This window comes from Heloderma suspectum, chromosome 5, assembly GCF_057233095.1.
Source record: "Heloderma suspectum isolate Gila_16-S chromosome 5, 16-S_ref, whole genome shotgun sequence".
Classification (NCBI taxonomy): domain Eukaryota; kingdom Metazoa; phylum Chordata; class Lepidosauria; order Squamata; family Helodermatidae; genus Heloderma; species Heloderma suspectum.
The window spans coordinates 132,421,481-132,438,587 of record NC_139462.1 but is presented as its reverse complement, the minus strand read 5'-3'; the positions used below and the strand labels follow the sequence as shown (position 1 = coordinate 132,438,587).

The 17,107-nt window shown below is 42.1% G+C and overlaps 1 protein-coding gene across 6 annotated transcripts in view; it reads right to left on the bottom strand.

Annotated features, from left to right (window-relative positions):
* Positions 1–17,107, bottom strand: part of CENPC (centromere protein C) — a 53,612-nt gene that overhangs the window by 18,932 nt on the left and 17,573 nt on the right. For 4 of the 6 annotated variants that reach the window (XM_084857523.1, XM_084857524.1, XM_084857525.1 and 1 more), the window contains 7 exons: positions 15,611–15,740; positions 14,157–14,357; positions 11,121–12,413; positions 9,715–9,753; positions 7,881–7,945; positions 3,820–3,885; positions 1,192–1,296 (listed from right to left, as the gene is read on the bottom strand). In XM_084857523.1, the coding sequence (XP_084713649.1) occupies positions 1,192–1,296; positions 3,820–3,885; positions 7,881–7,945; positions 9,715–9,753; positions 11,121–12,413; positions 14,157–14,357; positions 15,611–15,740 (1,899 nt within the window). Of the gene's footprint in view, positions 1–1,179; positions 1,297–3,819; positions 3,886–7,880; positions 7,946–9,714; positions 9,754–11,120; positions 12,414–14,156; positions 14,358–15,610; positions 15,741–17,107 lie in introns of all 6 variants that reach the window. The other 2 variants (XM_084857527.1, XM_084857528.1) reach the window with 2 other exon arrangements.

Here is a 17,107-nt window from a genome sequence, read left to right as displayed (position 1 = left end):
CCTACAGAAGTAGAGAGAGAAAAACTTTGACAATAAGTGGATAGCAAAGCATTTTGTGGGGTTTCAGATTATGCATTTAGAGGTAAAGCTAGGTTTGATGGCAGGAGCTGGGAACAGCTATTCCAGGGAGGGCTCAGTGAAGGGCAACAGCTGCAAGTATGAACTATGTTTTGGGATCAGTGCATAATGTTCCGGATTTCTCAAGCATGGTTAAAGATCAGGAGCAGTGAGCAAAATTACCACTCCCTCTTCTCAGCTTCTCACCTCTCCTCTCATATGCCATTATTCCTTTGTAAACATTAACAACAGTGAAGTGTTATATTGGCACCCAGGTTAACTGTGGTTAAGGTAAACCAGGATTTCCAACCAAGATGAAGCTGGTTAAGAGGGAACCTTAATTATGGTTAACATTGGTGCACAACCAGTTTGTATATAATAGTAGTTCTCAAACTAGAGATTTAGCCTTTCTTGGGGCAGGGTGGGTTGGCAGGCTGGAGAAGGTGTGAAATTCCAGGAAGGAAGGAGGAAGAGGATTCTGCAGCAGACAAAGCCTCTTCTCTCCCAGCAGCAGGTTTCATGTTGCAGCAACCAAAGCTGCTATGCTAACCATGGAAGCTGCAGAGAGACAAGGGACATACAGCAGTTTTTCTGCCTCCTTTTCCTTGGCAGGCTGGTTTTAGAAGGGATCCTAAGGCATCTTCTTTGAGTCCTCCTTATAATGCCAGTATTAGACTAATGCCCCAAACCCCATGTTCTTATGTTCTTTTTAAAAACACACACAGAAGGCTGCATACCTGCAAGCTGCGTACTAGGATTCTGTGCATTTGCCTGCCCAAGAGATGTTTCCCAATGGGTTTGGAGGTTCAGGTAGTAGAATAAGTTTATAAGGGGGCCAGAGTTTGAAGGTTTGAGTAATATTGTTATGCAATATGGAGAACACATGAAAGTGCTCCAACTCCGTTTTGATGTGATTTCCAATTTCATGCAACATAACAAGAGGAACACTTAGAGGGAACATCTAGAAATGAGATGGACAAGAAATTCAAGTAATAGTATAATGCCACATAAAGTTGTAGAAATATTATTTTTAAACTGCATTGACTTTTGTCAATACTATAGTTTAAAAACAAGAATGAAGGCTGCATTTGCCAAACGCAGATAAAAAGGTGTGTTATGTACAGAAGTTAACACCTGAAGGTCTCGCCTTATAGTCCACACGTTCTCCTCGCCAATACTCCAATGGTTTAATACGTCTTCTTTTGGTCCGGCGAACATTGGGTGTGTTGGTAGGCAAAACTAACAACCAAGAAACAACAACAAAAAGTAAGGTAGGCCCAGAAGCAGCAGAACAAGAAATTCATACAGAACAGACAACATTCTGGACCTGTGATCTCTGTGGCCATTTCTATACAACACAGTTTATAGCTAAATTCTGCAACTTAAAACCACTGCACATTAATGTAACATTAGCAAATTATTATTTATTTTTTTAACCTTCCTTCTTCCAAGGAGCTCAGAGCAGTATACATACTAGTCATCCCCTGCCTCCCACCCTCTTTAAACCTCACAACAACCTGTGAGATAGGTTAGGGCTGAGAAATAGTGACTGGTTCAAGATCATCCAGTTAACTTTGTGGATGAACTTGAGCTAGATCTGCTGGGTCTAAAGTCCAACAGTCTAGCCACTATACCACATTGGCTCTCATATGACTAGTTTCTTTCTCTGTTGTATTAGGGTACAATCTTATGCATGTTTATGCTGGATTACTGCAATGCTCTATACATGGGGCTGCCTTTGAAAATGGTCCAGAAACTTCGGCTGGTCCAAAACAAGGCAGCAAGGTTGTTAACGGGGACTGGCCAACGTGACCATATTATGCCAGTACTTTTCCAGCTGCACTGGCTGCCAGTCCATGTCAGCACCCGATTCAAAGTGGTATTAAAATTTAATGCCCTAAGCAACTTGGGGCCAAGTTATCTGAAGGATTGTCTCCTCCCATATGTACCTGTCCGGATTCTAAGATCATCTTCAGCGGTCCTTCTCCAGGAGCCCCTGCCAAAGGAAGTGAGACAGGTGGCCACCAGGAAGAGGGCCTTTTCTGCTGTGGCACCCCGGTTGTGGAATGAGCTCCCTAGAGTGGTTTGCCTGCTGCCTACATTATACTCTTTCTGGCACCAGGTGAAGACCTTTTTATTTTCCCAGGAATTTTAGCATTCTAATCCTTCAGCTCTGTTGTTTTAAATTTGTAACTGTATCTTAATCTCTGCATTGCTGCTAGGTTTTATTCTGGTTGTACTTTATACTGTAAAGTTTTTATATTTTATATTGTTCTTATGCTGTACTTGTGGTTTTAATTTGAGCTTCAGCTATTGGGTGGTACAGAAATGTAAACAATAATGATGATGATATTTACACAGAAAAAAGTCCTACAGCTCCCAGCATGCCCTAGCCAGATTTTCAAGGAATTTAAGGAGCATTTATATAGTCCCCTTGTGCATCTTTTAACGGTGATTTTAAGAGGCCCGTTTTTAAGACCCCTCCTAAAATAAATTCAAGCTCTCCCTCAAGTTTCTAAGTATTCGCAAGTTAATAACATGCTTTTTGTTGCTGTGAGGTTTAAAGGTGTGTGTGTGGGAGGGGACTATGTATACTGATCTGAGCTCCTTTTAAGAAGGAAGGTTAAAAATAACCTTCAGGCAGAAAATGTCTAACAATTACTTCCTTTCTTTTTAGATTACGCAAATGAAACAATAAAATTCCCAACAAAGGCCAGAATCCAAAGAACCATAAAACTAGTTCCATGAACCTAAGAGGACTTTAGATATGTTATCTCTCAAACAGTACCTCCACAGTATACAACAAAGTACTTTTCACAAAGAGGGAAATTTCAAAAGCAGTTTATGATATAACTAAGAATCCACAAATATGATTGATATGGTGGTCCTGAACATCTATCTAAATCCGAATATAATACCCTTATCCTTAATTATGTGAGGGGAAAGACAGGCTGCACTTGTTCAAGAGAAAGGGAAAGGCACTCTGCATATGCTCAGAATGTTCTTCGTCACACAGCAGAGTTAAACAATAGAATTTGTTACCACAGGATGCAGTGATGGTCATCAATTTAGCAAATTCATCGGGGGTAAGGCTACTAATGGCTTCTGGTCATGATGGCCATATGCTATCTTCTGAATACCAGTTGCTGGGGAAAAGCAGGTTTCTGCTGCGCCTTACCTTTAGTGGCCTCCATAATAATGGAATTTGGATCCAGTTGCTTAAACAAGAACTCACAGTAATGTTGGTGGACTCTGTGAAGACTTTTGAGATGGAGCAAAGTTGTGTTAAGTAGCGCTCTGAAAACTCAAGTGACTCAGACCTTGGCATCTACTGCCTGCCAGGACTCCTTCAACAAGGTTTCCCAAACACAGGAGGGCCTATTCTGGCATGCCTGCCTTGTGAATTTTTGACAGTGGGGCAGATGAAGATAGCTAATTTATGGAAGAACTTTGAACATTTTATATCTTTTGTAAAACACTGTTCTAAGTATGAAACATGATGGGAATCTTGGAATGAATAACGTCTATATATGCATGGAAGCTATTTGTTAGTCATCTTGTTATCTAACTGAACTGCCACAACTGCAATCATCTGCATCAAATTAAAATAACTACTTATAAAGATCCATTAATATTTATCCCAGATCCAGAGAAGATATAGTACCTAATTCTGCCATCTTATAGAAAGATCACAGGACACAAATTCTAATTAAGACATTTTATGCATTGTCACTCTTTTTAAACAGATTTTAAAAATCTTACCCAATTTGTGCTTTAGTGAATTTAAAATCCATCCATCCAAATCCTCCTCCAAACCTCCAGATTCATCTAAAAAAATAAAGGTCATATGAACATCTAGAACGAATGCTTTAGAAGTACCTAAGTGAAATCCTATGCATGTTTAGAGAGAAAAAATGGCTGGTTGGGGAATGCAAAAGTTGTGGGACTTTTTTCTCTCTAAACATGCATAGGATTGCACCTTAAGTAAGGTAAGGTTACAACTGGAATGCATCTCGTTCAAACATTATAAATATATAAATAATATGGATTAAGTCTAATGAATTGCAGCTCAGTTTGGATAAGTCAGAGGTAGCATTGGTCGGTGGTTTGTCTGATGAGGAAGGTGCTGTGAATCGTCTTCTGGACAGGGTTGCACTCCTCCTTAAGAATCAGGTTCTCAGCTTGGGGGTGCTATGAGTACAGGCCCTTGTATTAGAGGCCCACATTGCAGAAATAACTTTTCCCCAACTATGCTAACTATGATCCACTCCTGTACAGAGATAACCTAGCCTGAGTTATCCATGCCCTGTTAACATCCAGATTAGATTACTGCAGCATATTGCTTGCATTAGTTGGAAACTTCAACTGATACAAATTACAGCAATTAGGCTGCTGACTAGGGCTACTTGTGTGGGAACTTCTTGACAGTGCCAAAAGATCTCCACAGGGTCCCTGAGCATTTCTGGGGCAGTATGCAACTGTGTCATTCCACTAGAGCAAATGACGTTGCGCTAGTGGAAACTAGGTTCCAAACTATGTGCAAGAGAAGAATCCAAGTAAAGCTATGTTTGCACAAGCATGGTTGTGCAAGCAGTTACACAGCCTGCTGTGTAAACAGTTGCGCATTATGCTTGTACAACCCGCTGCACAACCGTTTGTGCATTACGCTTGCGCAATTCATTGTACAAGCAGTTCCACATTACACTTGAACAATCCGTTGCACAACGGGTTGCGCGAGCGTAATGCGCAACCACTTGTACAACAGAAAGGTTTGGCAGAGCTCCACTAGCACTATTTGAGTTTGCAGAATGACACCGTTGGATACAACTAAATGTGCTAATTTTGACCATTAAAGAGCTACACCGCTTTGAAGGGCTTATTCCCGTATGAACCTGTCCTATAACTGAGATCATCTTGAGAGGTGCCCCAGTCTTCAGAGATTAGGCAGATGACAACAAGAGTTAAGGCCTTGTTTGCAGCAACACCCCTTCTGTGAAATGTCTACCCCAGAGATCCCTCCTTGGTGCCTACTTTAAGTTTTAGGTACTTGGTTAAGACACTGACTGGGTTCACACAATCATGGAGGGAAAATAAGCCACAATGGTTTATTTTCCTTCCCTGCGTGTGCCAGTTGCAAGCCACCTAATTAGCATAATTACCCTGGCCAGGCGTGGGTTGGCATGACATCTGAACCCAGTGAGGGTGAGTGGCTGGGATAGTTAACAAACCACCCTAAAACCCTAGAAAAAGCCATGGGTTTCTGGCCGATTTGTAAACAACCCCAGCCACCCACCCTCACCAGGTTCAAACATCACAACAACCCGTGTCCAGCGAAGGCAATTATGCTAATCAGGTGCCTCGCAACCGGCATGCACAGGGAGGGGAAATAAGCCATTGTGGCTTATTTTTCCTCCATGATCATGCATACCTACCCATAATTTGTCAGGTTTTTTAAATTTTCTGTGATGCTGTTTTAATGTGTCGTGTTATGTTATTACCTATTTTGTATCTCTTAGTGGATTGCTTTAGTGTTTCATTCACTTGTAAGCTGCCTTGTGAATCTGCTTGAATGGAAAGACAGAATAGAAAGAAATTCTGTATTTATCATGTGAATTTCTGTTCTTCAGGGGAAGGGGAACAGCTAGCACTGGCCTTTCTCCTCTGGGGCTGGGAAGGCAGACTTCATTTCTTTGTCTGGAAGAGGTTGGGCCTCTCCCCTTAAACCTCAGATGTAGTTACTGAGAAAGGGGATACATCCCCCCCCCCCAACGCAGACGGGAAGAACTGAATGGCAGAACTAACTACTGACAACCTTCTATGAAAGCTAAACAAAAGTGGCTCAAGGAACAAAAAGGCAAGAACTGAGAATGACAACATTATCCTCCTTCCTGAAGCCAGGGGATGCCAAATTTTTTCAGATGTATAACAGACAATCATGGAGAGGGAAAGCCCATCTATGGGTACACGCAGCATATAAAATAGCACACACCTATGCAGAGCAGAGAGTGGCAACTGATGGAAAGAAGCTGACTCCTTTCCATCAGAACAGAAATTGACATGGTGAACGGATTATCTAGACCCTTTCCAGTCTGTGTTGAGGCCTGGTTTGGGGACTGAATCAGCCTTGGTTGCCCTGACAGACTACCTTTACCAGGATAAATGGAGGAGGGAAGCCCTGTTGATTCTCCTTGATCTCTCAGTGGCTTTACATACTGCTGACCAGGGTATCCTTCCAGACCAGCTCTGTGGGTCAGGAGTCGGGGCACAGCGTTAGTGGTTCCACACCTATCTACAGAGTCGTGTCCCGAGGATATTGTTGGGTGACCATACCTCGGGCCTATACCAGTTAAGCTGTGGGGTCCCACAGGGTTCCATTCTGTCCCTGATGCTATTTAACAACTACATGAAGCCACTGGTGGTGGTCATTAGGAGATTTGGAGTAAAGTGTCATCAGTACACTGATGATACCCAACTGTGTTGCTCTGTATCATCTGAGTCAGAAGAGGTTGTGGAGACCATGGATCAGTGTCTGGATGAAGTGGTGGGTTGGATGAGGGCCAGTAAGCTGAGGCTGAATCCTGACAAGACAGAGACACTGTGGAAAGGTGTCTCCCTTGACCAGGAATTAGGCATGTTGCCTGTTCTGGACAGGGTTGCACTCACTCTGAAAGAGCAGTTTCACAGCTTGGTTGTATTCTTAGATCCATCACTGTCTCTGGAGGCACAAGTGGCCTCCATAGCAGGGAGCGTCTTTTCCTAACTTCGGTTGGTTTGTCAGCTACAGCTGTTCCTGGACAGGGATAGCCTGGACATAGTGATCTATGCACTGGTAACCTCAAGGTTAGACTACTGCAATGCACTTTACGTGGGGCTGCCTTTGAAGTTGGCTTGGAAGCTGCAGCTAGTGCAAAATGCTGCAGCAAGGCTGCTTGCTATGTGGGACAGCTTATGGGGAACAATATTATACCAGTTCTGAAGGAGTTGCCAGTAAGCTGCTGGCCAAGTTTAAGGTGCTTCTGCTGACATATAAAGCCCTACACAGCTTAGGACCTGGATACTTCATGGACGGCCTTGTCTCTTATGAACTTGCCCAGTTCTTAAGATCGAGTGGGGATGCCGCATTTGCCGGGGGGCTCGATATTCCGTGATCCAACAGAGAGCATTCTCAATATGGGCACCTCTGATTGGGCAACTCCCTCCCCCTCTCATATGCTGTCAGTGCTGGGTCTTACCCTGACCATTGGGCACAATGGTTGGGGCTTCTGTGAGTTGTAGTCCAAAACATCTGGAAGGCACCAGGTTGCCTAACTTGATCTACCAGATCTCCAATATCTACATCAGGCAATATGTTAACCTGACTCATGTCTTGTGATCTGTTATTACATGATGTTTTAAGTTATGTTCTCTGTAATGGCTATTAGTCACATACAGTAAAATGTTTGACTGACTGACTCAATATCCAGCAGAAGCAAAACTTCTGTTGATTCTGCTCAATATGTGTTCCAGCTTTCATTGTGGCATTCTCCAAGCGTATGTACTTGAGAAAAGATTCTTGATTCCTAATAGGATGAGGCTGATGGCTACCTAATAATGTATGTCCACAAAGAGCAGACCACGCCACACATGAAACAGAATGTCAGGAAGGAAAGCTCTATTGCTTCTTCAAGTTTGGCTTTGGGTGAGGGGTCACTTGCACTGGCAACTAGGAACATGCATTCATGCTTGTGGAAAACAAAACAATTGCTATGCATATTTCTAACCATATACACAAATATACAGTAAAACAAACACAGAATGTACAAAACAACATTGATATACATTACCTGAAGTTGAATTGTTAAATGACTTCTCACATTTGGAAGATGTTTTATTACTACAAACTGGGCCACTTAAAAAAAAAAAAAAGATTCATGTTTAAATGAGGCAAAGTTTACAACCTGAAAATTTTGTCTTGTAAATCAGAAGTCCTATATATGAGAGAAAAATACATGCAGAACATAATGTTCTTGAAAATATTTGTGGGGCTGGGATATACTTATATCAACAATCATTTACTTTCTAAAAAGGAAGAATAAAAGTCACAAAACAGCTGGTTTATATCCCAAGTCCCTCAAAGAACATGGTTTTGGGGAAACCCCTCAAGTTGCTACTGCTTATAAGAGACTCACATAATCCAATATAGTAGAAAGTGATTCTGGTATGTGATGTAGTCAGTTAATCACTGAATATGAAGCCTGCTGTCCTATACCAAAAGCATTCATATAAGAGATGCCTGTGCAGCCTTTCCTACAAAACTTCCATGGAATGAGATTCCATAACTCCTTCTGGGACAGCACATTCTATACTATTCTACTGTTGAATTACTTTTAACCTAAATGTCCCTTTCTCTATTTCAAATCTATTATTTATCCTGTTCTCAGATACATTAAAACCAACAATGGTAAACATAAACTAGGGTGTGCTCCTAACCTAAGATGTGTAAAGAGGTTCAAAAGGTCTCAGGTCTTGTTAGAAGTGTACTTTGGTTAAGTTGGTGCAGACATGACAAAACAGGGTTAAGAGTGGAAGGAAGCTGCATGCAAGTATAAGCCCTGTAGCCCACCCTGATCTCTTAACACTGTTTAAGAGATCAAGAGTGGACTGAGGGATTGACACCCTGATTTGAAGCTGGTTAGAAATCATAAGTTAGGAACAAACCCTGGTTAAGAACTGGCTAGACTGCACCAGCTTTTAGAATTTAAGCACAGCATTAAAAAAAACATTCTCAAGACTTCACATTGACAAAGAATTAAGCTTCCTAGCATAACTGGTATTAAGACTGGACGTAAAAGTGTAGGTAGCTGGTATTGCCCAGTTTCTGGAGCAATCATTAATTATCATGAGGAACATGGACAATTCCCTCAATTCAGGATGCTGAATTGTACTGGGCCACCCTGAATCAAATGGTGGATGCAATGGGCACTATTTCCAGAAACAAAAAAAAGCCACTTCTCTGTAGAACAGAAATACTGAGCCTCTTTCAGCCTGAGGGCAGAATTCCATTTCAGAGAAGCTCTCAGGGGCCAAATTCCAGTGGTGGGCGGGGCCAAAGGCAAAAGGGGTGGGGCCAAAATCCCCCAAATACCAGCATATTTTAGCTTAAAGATCTTACTGCCAGTAACAAAGGCTAAGGAGAGGCATTTCAACCTTTTAAAATAAGAAAAAAACTGTGCAACAGCCAGCAAACGACCAATCATTGGTCAGGAGAAATTGGATGGGGGCAGGGGGGGGGGATGGCCATCTGCAGAACCCAAAGGTCTGTATTGGGATCCGAGGCAGGCCAGATTTGGCACCAGGGGTCTGAGGTTTTGTACCCCTACTGTAGATGTACATCAGCACACATCTACACCCATCTGTTCAATAATGTATCACAGGAAAACTATTGGTATAACCCCTGCCAAAAACAGCAAGGCAAAAACACGCAGTTCTACTACCAAACATGTTTACAAAGACATATGCAAAAGACCTCTCATGAAGGAGGGGGAGGCGCACACACATAAAATAGCCTAGAAAGTTCCCAAGTAGCAGCTCATTAGTTCCAAAGTTGCAGACACTTCAGAGAATTTCTAGGCTGAAGAGACAGATACAAAATTCTACATATATAGTAGGGAAAATTACCTGACATTATTCATATTTACATCTGGTGCATAAGAAAATCTAAAAGAAATTAAACAGTTAATAAGATTCCTAGAACCAGATAACTCTTCATAATCGGTATGTGCAAATAATCACAGGCACTGGGGACTTCTGACATCAACTACCCACACAGGTGCTGGAGGTCCCCAGCTACATTTAGAGAGGCCCGTCCACCATTGCAGGGGCCAGACCGTAGGTGTGGGACAAAAGGGTTTAGCCCAAGCCCACTGCCATCTGAGAAAGCTAGTCACGTGTTCTATAGTCAAGACAAAACCTGAAGACAATCTTGCCTGCTTACCTAGTCAGGGGTCTCCCAGTTTCCTGGCTCCCCATTGGGATGTGAAGACATAGCCAACCAGTACTGAACTGCGCAGCAGCTGCATGTTTCTACCAGGCTCAACAGCTCAAGTATGGAAGCAACCAATTCTAGGAGGGTACCCATGTTCGTCCATTACACCAAAAACAACAAATAGTCTTGTAGCACACTAAACTATCAATTTATTGTGACATAAGTTTTCATGAATGAGTTCCCTTGTCCACAAAAGCTTATGCAGCTATAAATGTTAAGTTTTGAGGGTGGCACAAGACTGTTATTTTTGGTTTCTAAAGAACACCCTCTTGCCCCCTTTATTTCTCCTTGGCATGATGGCTAAAGCACTAAAATGTATTCATTCATGAACTCTAGATAAAAAAAGGAAATTGTGAAGAACTTGAGGCAACCTAACTTGCTGCCCAGACACACTTCAAAAAAAAGCAGGGTACAAGAAGGAAGCAGAGAAAATAAAAACTAAAGAAGATTAAGGGCACAATCCTATGCATGTTTAGCCAGAAAAAGCTACAACTCCCAATATTCTTCAGGCAGCCCTGCTGTGAGTTGTAAGACTTTTTTCATTTGTCTCCCCATTGAACGTCATGGGGAAATAGCTGGAGGACGGTCCCTCTCTACTGCCAAGGACCCTTGGCACAACAGAAGCCCCTCCCTCCCCCCAACCACCATTTTCAGAGGTGCAATCTTTCTTTGCCCTTTATGCAAACCAATGAAAGCCTGCACTTACAAAAATTGCAAGTGAGGGGGAAGCCTTCCCCTCACTAAGGACCCTTGGGGCAACAGCTGCCCCAATACACTGTGTCTGTCAGCACTAGCAGAAATTTCTCTAAAGGTGCATCTATCAGGGCAGCTGTTAAAGCTTTGAAGCAGTCCAAAGCTTCAGAAATGGCCCATTCACTTCCGGGGCACCTTGGAGAAGATCCATTTCACCTCGTCTTCAAGCTTTGCTTGAAGCAGATGCACATCCATAATATACACTGTCCACTGTAGCAAGAATGGGAAATAATTATCAAATACAAAGTCAAATTAATACATGATAAATAAGGATGAAAGAACTTACTGCAATGAACGTGTATTGCTACTTTGTTGTTTCATGGAAGCATTTAATCTTTCTTCTGCCACAGATGGTTCACAAGAATCCTCTTGGTAGGATACACTTCCATAATCGTTATCTTCCGAACTTACCAAAAAAGTCTGTCTTACTTGTTGAGGTGGTGTCTTCAGTGATTCATTTCTTCTTATTTCATGAGGGCTTTTACCCCCTTTATCACACTCTTCCTCTTCATACTCACTTTCAGAGCTCTCATCTGAAACCAGCACCCCGTTTTTCCTTGTAATGGCTCTAACAACAGATTTCTTCACATTATTCTTTCGAGTTTCCAGTTGTTTTTTAGGTGGTTTAATTCTTGGAGACTTTTGCTTCCTAACTGGTTTGCTATGGGATGACTGCTGAGCTGTAGGGCTAATGGAAATAATGGGTCTTTGAACTGAAACCATGTCCTCAGAATGCATGTTTGTATCCTCAGCCTTTTGGCAAACCTCTGAGGAAATGACTGTAGTTGTGCACTCTTGGCTATCATTATGCATTTCTACTGATGGTTTCATTTTTGAACATATTTGTTTCACAGCTTTTTTACTGCAAGGTAATTGCTCAGCTGTACTTCGCACAGATACCATCACCTTTGAAAGGTGGTGGTCACATTCTAGAACACCAAGTGGTTCTTCTGCGTGCAAATCTCTGCTTGTGGAATCTTGGCAAGCGTCATTATGTGTTTCCACCATGGGCTTAAATTTTGAACTTTTCTGCCTCATAGACAGCTTACTCTGGGACAACTGCTGTGCTGCATTTACAACAGGCTGTGGCTGTGTTGAAAAATCGTGATCCTCTTCCAGTAAGCACGCGAGGTCTTCTGATTGGTTTCTGCTTGTAGAGTCTTGGTAACTTTTATTACTTATTTCTACTGATGCCTTATCTTTGGAATCAATTTGCTTCCTTACTTCTTGGATGGTACTTACAGCCAATTGTGACTGATCATCTACCATAGTCATCATTTCATTAGTCCCTGAAGTGTTCTGCAATCCATCAATAGTCCTTTCAGCGACATTAGTTAACTTCATTTTGATTTGCTTTACTGGGGTTGGTGTAGCAACTTCCTCTGATGCCCGTTTCTCTTTTCTTCTTACACTGTGCCGCTTGGTTCCCATTTTTCCTACAAATGATGCAGCTATTGAGCTATTTTTCTGTGGCTTTTGTTTCTTTTGGGATGCTGAAATCCAAGATGTAGAAGACACCCCAAATGATTCCTCTATCAAAAACTCACATTCATCTTCTGGCTCTACACTGACTGTATTTCTAAGGAGGAAAGATACGCGTTTGATTTCATGCATATCACCAAGGCACAAAAATAAAGTAAATCCCAAAAATGTTACTTTCACAGGTGCTTGTATTTTGTGAATAAACTCAGACATTTTCCAATAATATATTTTCTGAATAAAATCAGTAATAATTTCCATACTGTATTACCTAAGCAGACTTCAAACATCTTGGCTTCCACTAGTCAGATACTCACACTTAAGATGGCCTCTAATCTGCCCCAAGATTAAAATTCTGCTTATATATAAATCCAATTATTAATCAATTAAAAGCAAGGTGATGGTTTAATAACAACAGAATTGAGGACTTCATAGTAACAGGAAAAATCTAGTTTGTCAGCAGCTTAATCTTTAAAAAAAACTGTAAATAAGGGAGCCTAACCTCCCACAATTGACCAGCGAAATATAAGCAGATTCCCTAAGTTAAGGAAGAAAAAAGACAGGTAGTTCTTTATCTGAACAGGGTAGTCTTTGAGTAATCATCTGTGCGGCCACACATATGAAATCCTGTGCCTGCACAAAGCATAATCTCTGGAACTTCTAGAGCAGGGCTGCAAAAAGTGCAGCCCATCAAACAGTTTCTGACAACCTGCCAGACCCCACCCTCCCCGCCAAGAGATTGGACATAATGGAAACACGTTCCCTTGCTAGCACTAGCAAGTTAGCCTCTTCCCGATTTCCACCTGGAGATAAGGGTATACATGTGTGCTCATGTGTACTCTCGTTTGCATGCTCGTTTGTGTGCACGTGTGTGAGCATTCATCCGTGTGCATGTGCACACACACACCCTGGCACCGCCCGATGCAGCCCCTGCGGCCAAAAGGATTATGCACCCCTGTTTTAGAGCTAAAATTGGGAGTAGGTGTTCTCGAGGTGTGCATGCCTCAAGAAGGAAAGTGCCTCCTGTTCAATTCTTTCCTAACTACCACAGTTATCTCATCTTGCCTGAGAACAAGGATGCCTGCAGTGGAGGAGTTAAGTGGTTATGCAGCTGCACAGATCAGTTATGGGTAAGCATCCTATCTTCCTTGTGGTCTCTGTGCGGCCACACAATATGGGCATGCTGGTCTACCAAGAGGTGGACGTAGGAAGCATCAGGAGAACAAGCTGTGCAGAACACCCCTACAAAATACCCAACCTGATGCCCACATCTAAGGCCTAGTGTTTCAGAGATAGACAGAGTAGAACACGTAGAGAGTTCAGTTATTACCACACTCTTAGTGAGGATGGCAGAATAGGATCCAACACTGATAGAATCATGCTAAGGGTTTTTAGGCAGCCATCACTTGGCAATCAAACAGCACAGTGTGATGGTAGATGTTACACATCTACAAGCCTTTAGGATGAAACACTGAGAGGCCCCCATAAGAGATAAGGAGGTTACAGTCAATATGGAAACAGGATGCCCATGCCCTGTGTAGAATTCCATGTGTGCCTATACAGAGACCACAAAGAACTCCTTGAGTATGCCAGATCCATCATCACATCCTCTCCCGAAGCACATTACACTTTCCATGCAACAAAGCGGTGGGCTTAGGGCTGGGAAAGTTCCAAGAGACAGTCATACTCTCCTAGCAGCTACCCAAACTTTCATCTAGACTTCTAAGCCACTTTAAATGCCACAGTAGTAGTTTGATGGCTATGTTTCCAACTGTAAACACTCAAATACCTTACACAGAACTACTCCCTAGTGATATGATACCTCCAGCACACCTCAACTTACCGTTGCATAAAAGATTTTGTCATGGTTTCCAAAGGTGCTAAGGACTCAAATATATTTCTCTGACTAGAAGATGTAGCTAAACATTTTAGTTCTTCAATGGGACGCTGCTCTGTTTCTTTCCTTGCATGATACCCCTCAGACTCTCCGACATCTCTGCTGTTCTGTAAATCCATAACAATTGCTTCTTCAGCACAATGCAGCCTACAAGGAGGAAAATAAGCCACATATTTTGATTCTCCAAATTTACCTTGGGATTTATCATAAAACTTTATAACAGCATATGTCAGAGATTTTTTTTTAACCCTAAATCAGGTTTAATTTTTCTTGCTCTCCTTTCTGTGACTTTTTTGTTGTTTGTTTTTATTGATTGCACATGTTTCAATTTATTTTTGTGAGCCACCTCTGGGGCCACCTCAGGGCCAAAAGGTGGGTTATAAACATTTTAAATAGCTACTCTTAAGACAAGTAAGCGACGTCCTTATGTAGTAAATAGCAAATGAAAATGTGGATTAGCATGTAAATGTGATAGCAATTGTAAATATCATTGACACAAAACCCAAAAGCAGTGCTGTACTATTAAACTTTTCTTTATAAACATGAAAGTTAAAGGAGAAAAAAAAAGTATCAAAAGCAAAATATCTCAGCATTCTAACAAAAACATTGAGCTCAAAAAAAGAGAACATCATGGCCTGGTTTACAATTAATGACAAACCAGAAATGGATGGAGTATGGGTTATTATTGAATCGTGGGTTGTCATGATGTGCAAGCTCTGCACTATAGCGTAACTATGGGTTATTAACCACAAACAACCAAGAGTTCACAACCCAACAACAAACTGTGGGTTCTCTTCCTGGGTTCATCGTGGTTAACAATCCATAGTTAAACCATAGTGCCGGTTTCACACATAACAACGCACAATTGAACGAAAACCCTTACTCAACCCGTACTCTGGGTTGTCGCTACATGTGAGCCAGGTCTATGGATTGAGTATGGGTTGTTACTGAATCGTGGGTTGTCATTACTTGCGAATACTGCACTATAGTTTAACTATGCGTTGTTAACCACAAACCACCCTGGAAGAGAACCCATAGTTTATTGTTGGGTTGTGAACTGTACACACACACACACTCCAAACAGTAAGATCTTATGTGCTAAGTTACAAGCAATGCATTTTGTGCTCTCAAGCTCTTAAGTTTACTTCTTTCAAGTTTCTCCACATTTTCACTGACTGAAGAAAAATCAAAACCCACACATACAGTATTCTCCCATGGTTCTTGACTGCACAGCTGTGTTGGACCTCAGAGGCTACCAATGCCAACCCTTGCTTAAACTGGCCCCTTGAATATAGAGTCACAAAGAAGGTGCACTTGTCCATTTACTCCTCACCAGTCTGAAGTTATGTGGGAATAGAAATACCGATATACAGCATTCATTTTGATCAGAAGTAACTTACAGTCTTCCACATTTCTCCTCTTCATCCACCAAAACAGCAGCTGATCCTAAGGACAGCACATCAGCATCCTCATCTAGAGGATACAGATGGCTTTCTTGTGGTGCTTCAGAATCTTCCAATACATTCTCATCTGTTATGTGGTTAGAACAAACAAATAAACAGAACAGCCACATCTTCACTCCTTCTCACCTAAGAACAGTTACCCTCATTTGATGCGGCCTCCACTTATGGCTCGGACATTTATTGCTACACGTTTTAGAAGGACGTCTCTTGTGACTGCTTTCCCCATCACAAATTGGTTTGTATTCTCCTGCTACTACAAGAGTACAGGGCACATTCAAATATAAAAAACAGGGCTGCATCATTGTTTAAACTTTTCTCATGTGATCAAAATTGTGCCCCTGATTAATCATCCCTCCCCCATTTTTGGAAGCACTGTGCCTGAACTACAGTGGCAATTCTAGTTTCTTTCCAGTTGTGAGGCGCCCCCATCTGCTCTGCCAGAAGTGAAAGATGCTGCTGTAGTTTGTCTGTTTACAGACAATGAGTCTCTCAGGTGGTGGCCTGGTATGGTCTCTGCACAGTGGCTGTGGGGAGAAGACAGATGAGAGGGCTGGTGGCCTGTTTGAACAGCCAAACAAGTAATGAAGGGAAGTCAGTTGCCTTTGGCTGGTCACAGGCTACTGAGGATGACTGTTTTATCAAGGAAGTTTGTTCATATGCGGTGGGGTGGTTGGGGCTGTTGCATCTTGCTGGCTACTATTAGGTACAGGATACAAACCTAAAACCCTGTTTTCTTTTACTTTCCAAGAAAATACATCTTGAATAAATGCACACAGCTCTTTTGTTTTATCTTCCAGTAAAGTTTGGAATACTTCAATGAACATTCCAATAAACCTTTTGGGTCAGTTTGCATGTAACAACAAGCCACCATGGGTTAATTTACCTATGGGGCTTGTCGTTGTGCGCCGGCAAACTGTGAGTTATTTTAGGGTTGTGGGCGGTTTGTTAACCACGCCAACAACCCACCCTGTCCGGGTTTGCACAACCTGACACCCTGTGCACCCCCACCACAGTTTGCATTTTAAAAATGGCAGCCAGCACATGGCGACAACCCCTGCAGATAAATTAACCCACAGTGGCTTGTTATGCGCAAACCAGGTCTTTGTTTTAAAATATATGTATAGAGGTGTGCATGCATAGATCAGCAGAAAGACATATATTGTGATGTATTACATGGGAGATATGTTATGTAGTTATCACCCTTATAAATAGGCTCCCAAAAGTCACTAGCCTGCAGTACATTTTACTAGCCTGCCATGGGCTGGCAGAGGAGGATGGAGGCCTGAATTATTATGTTTTGCACAAAGGATGAGGGTTTGTTCTTCAAGCATTCCACTTGGTAACTATGCAGAACACAGAGGAGGGATAGAGTGCTCCATCTCTCCTCTGTCAGTTCACTCACTGCATGGAATTCCATGGACTCACCTGCATGGA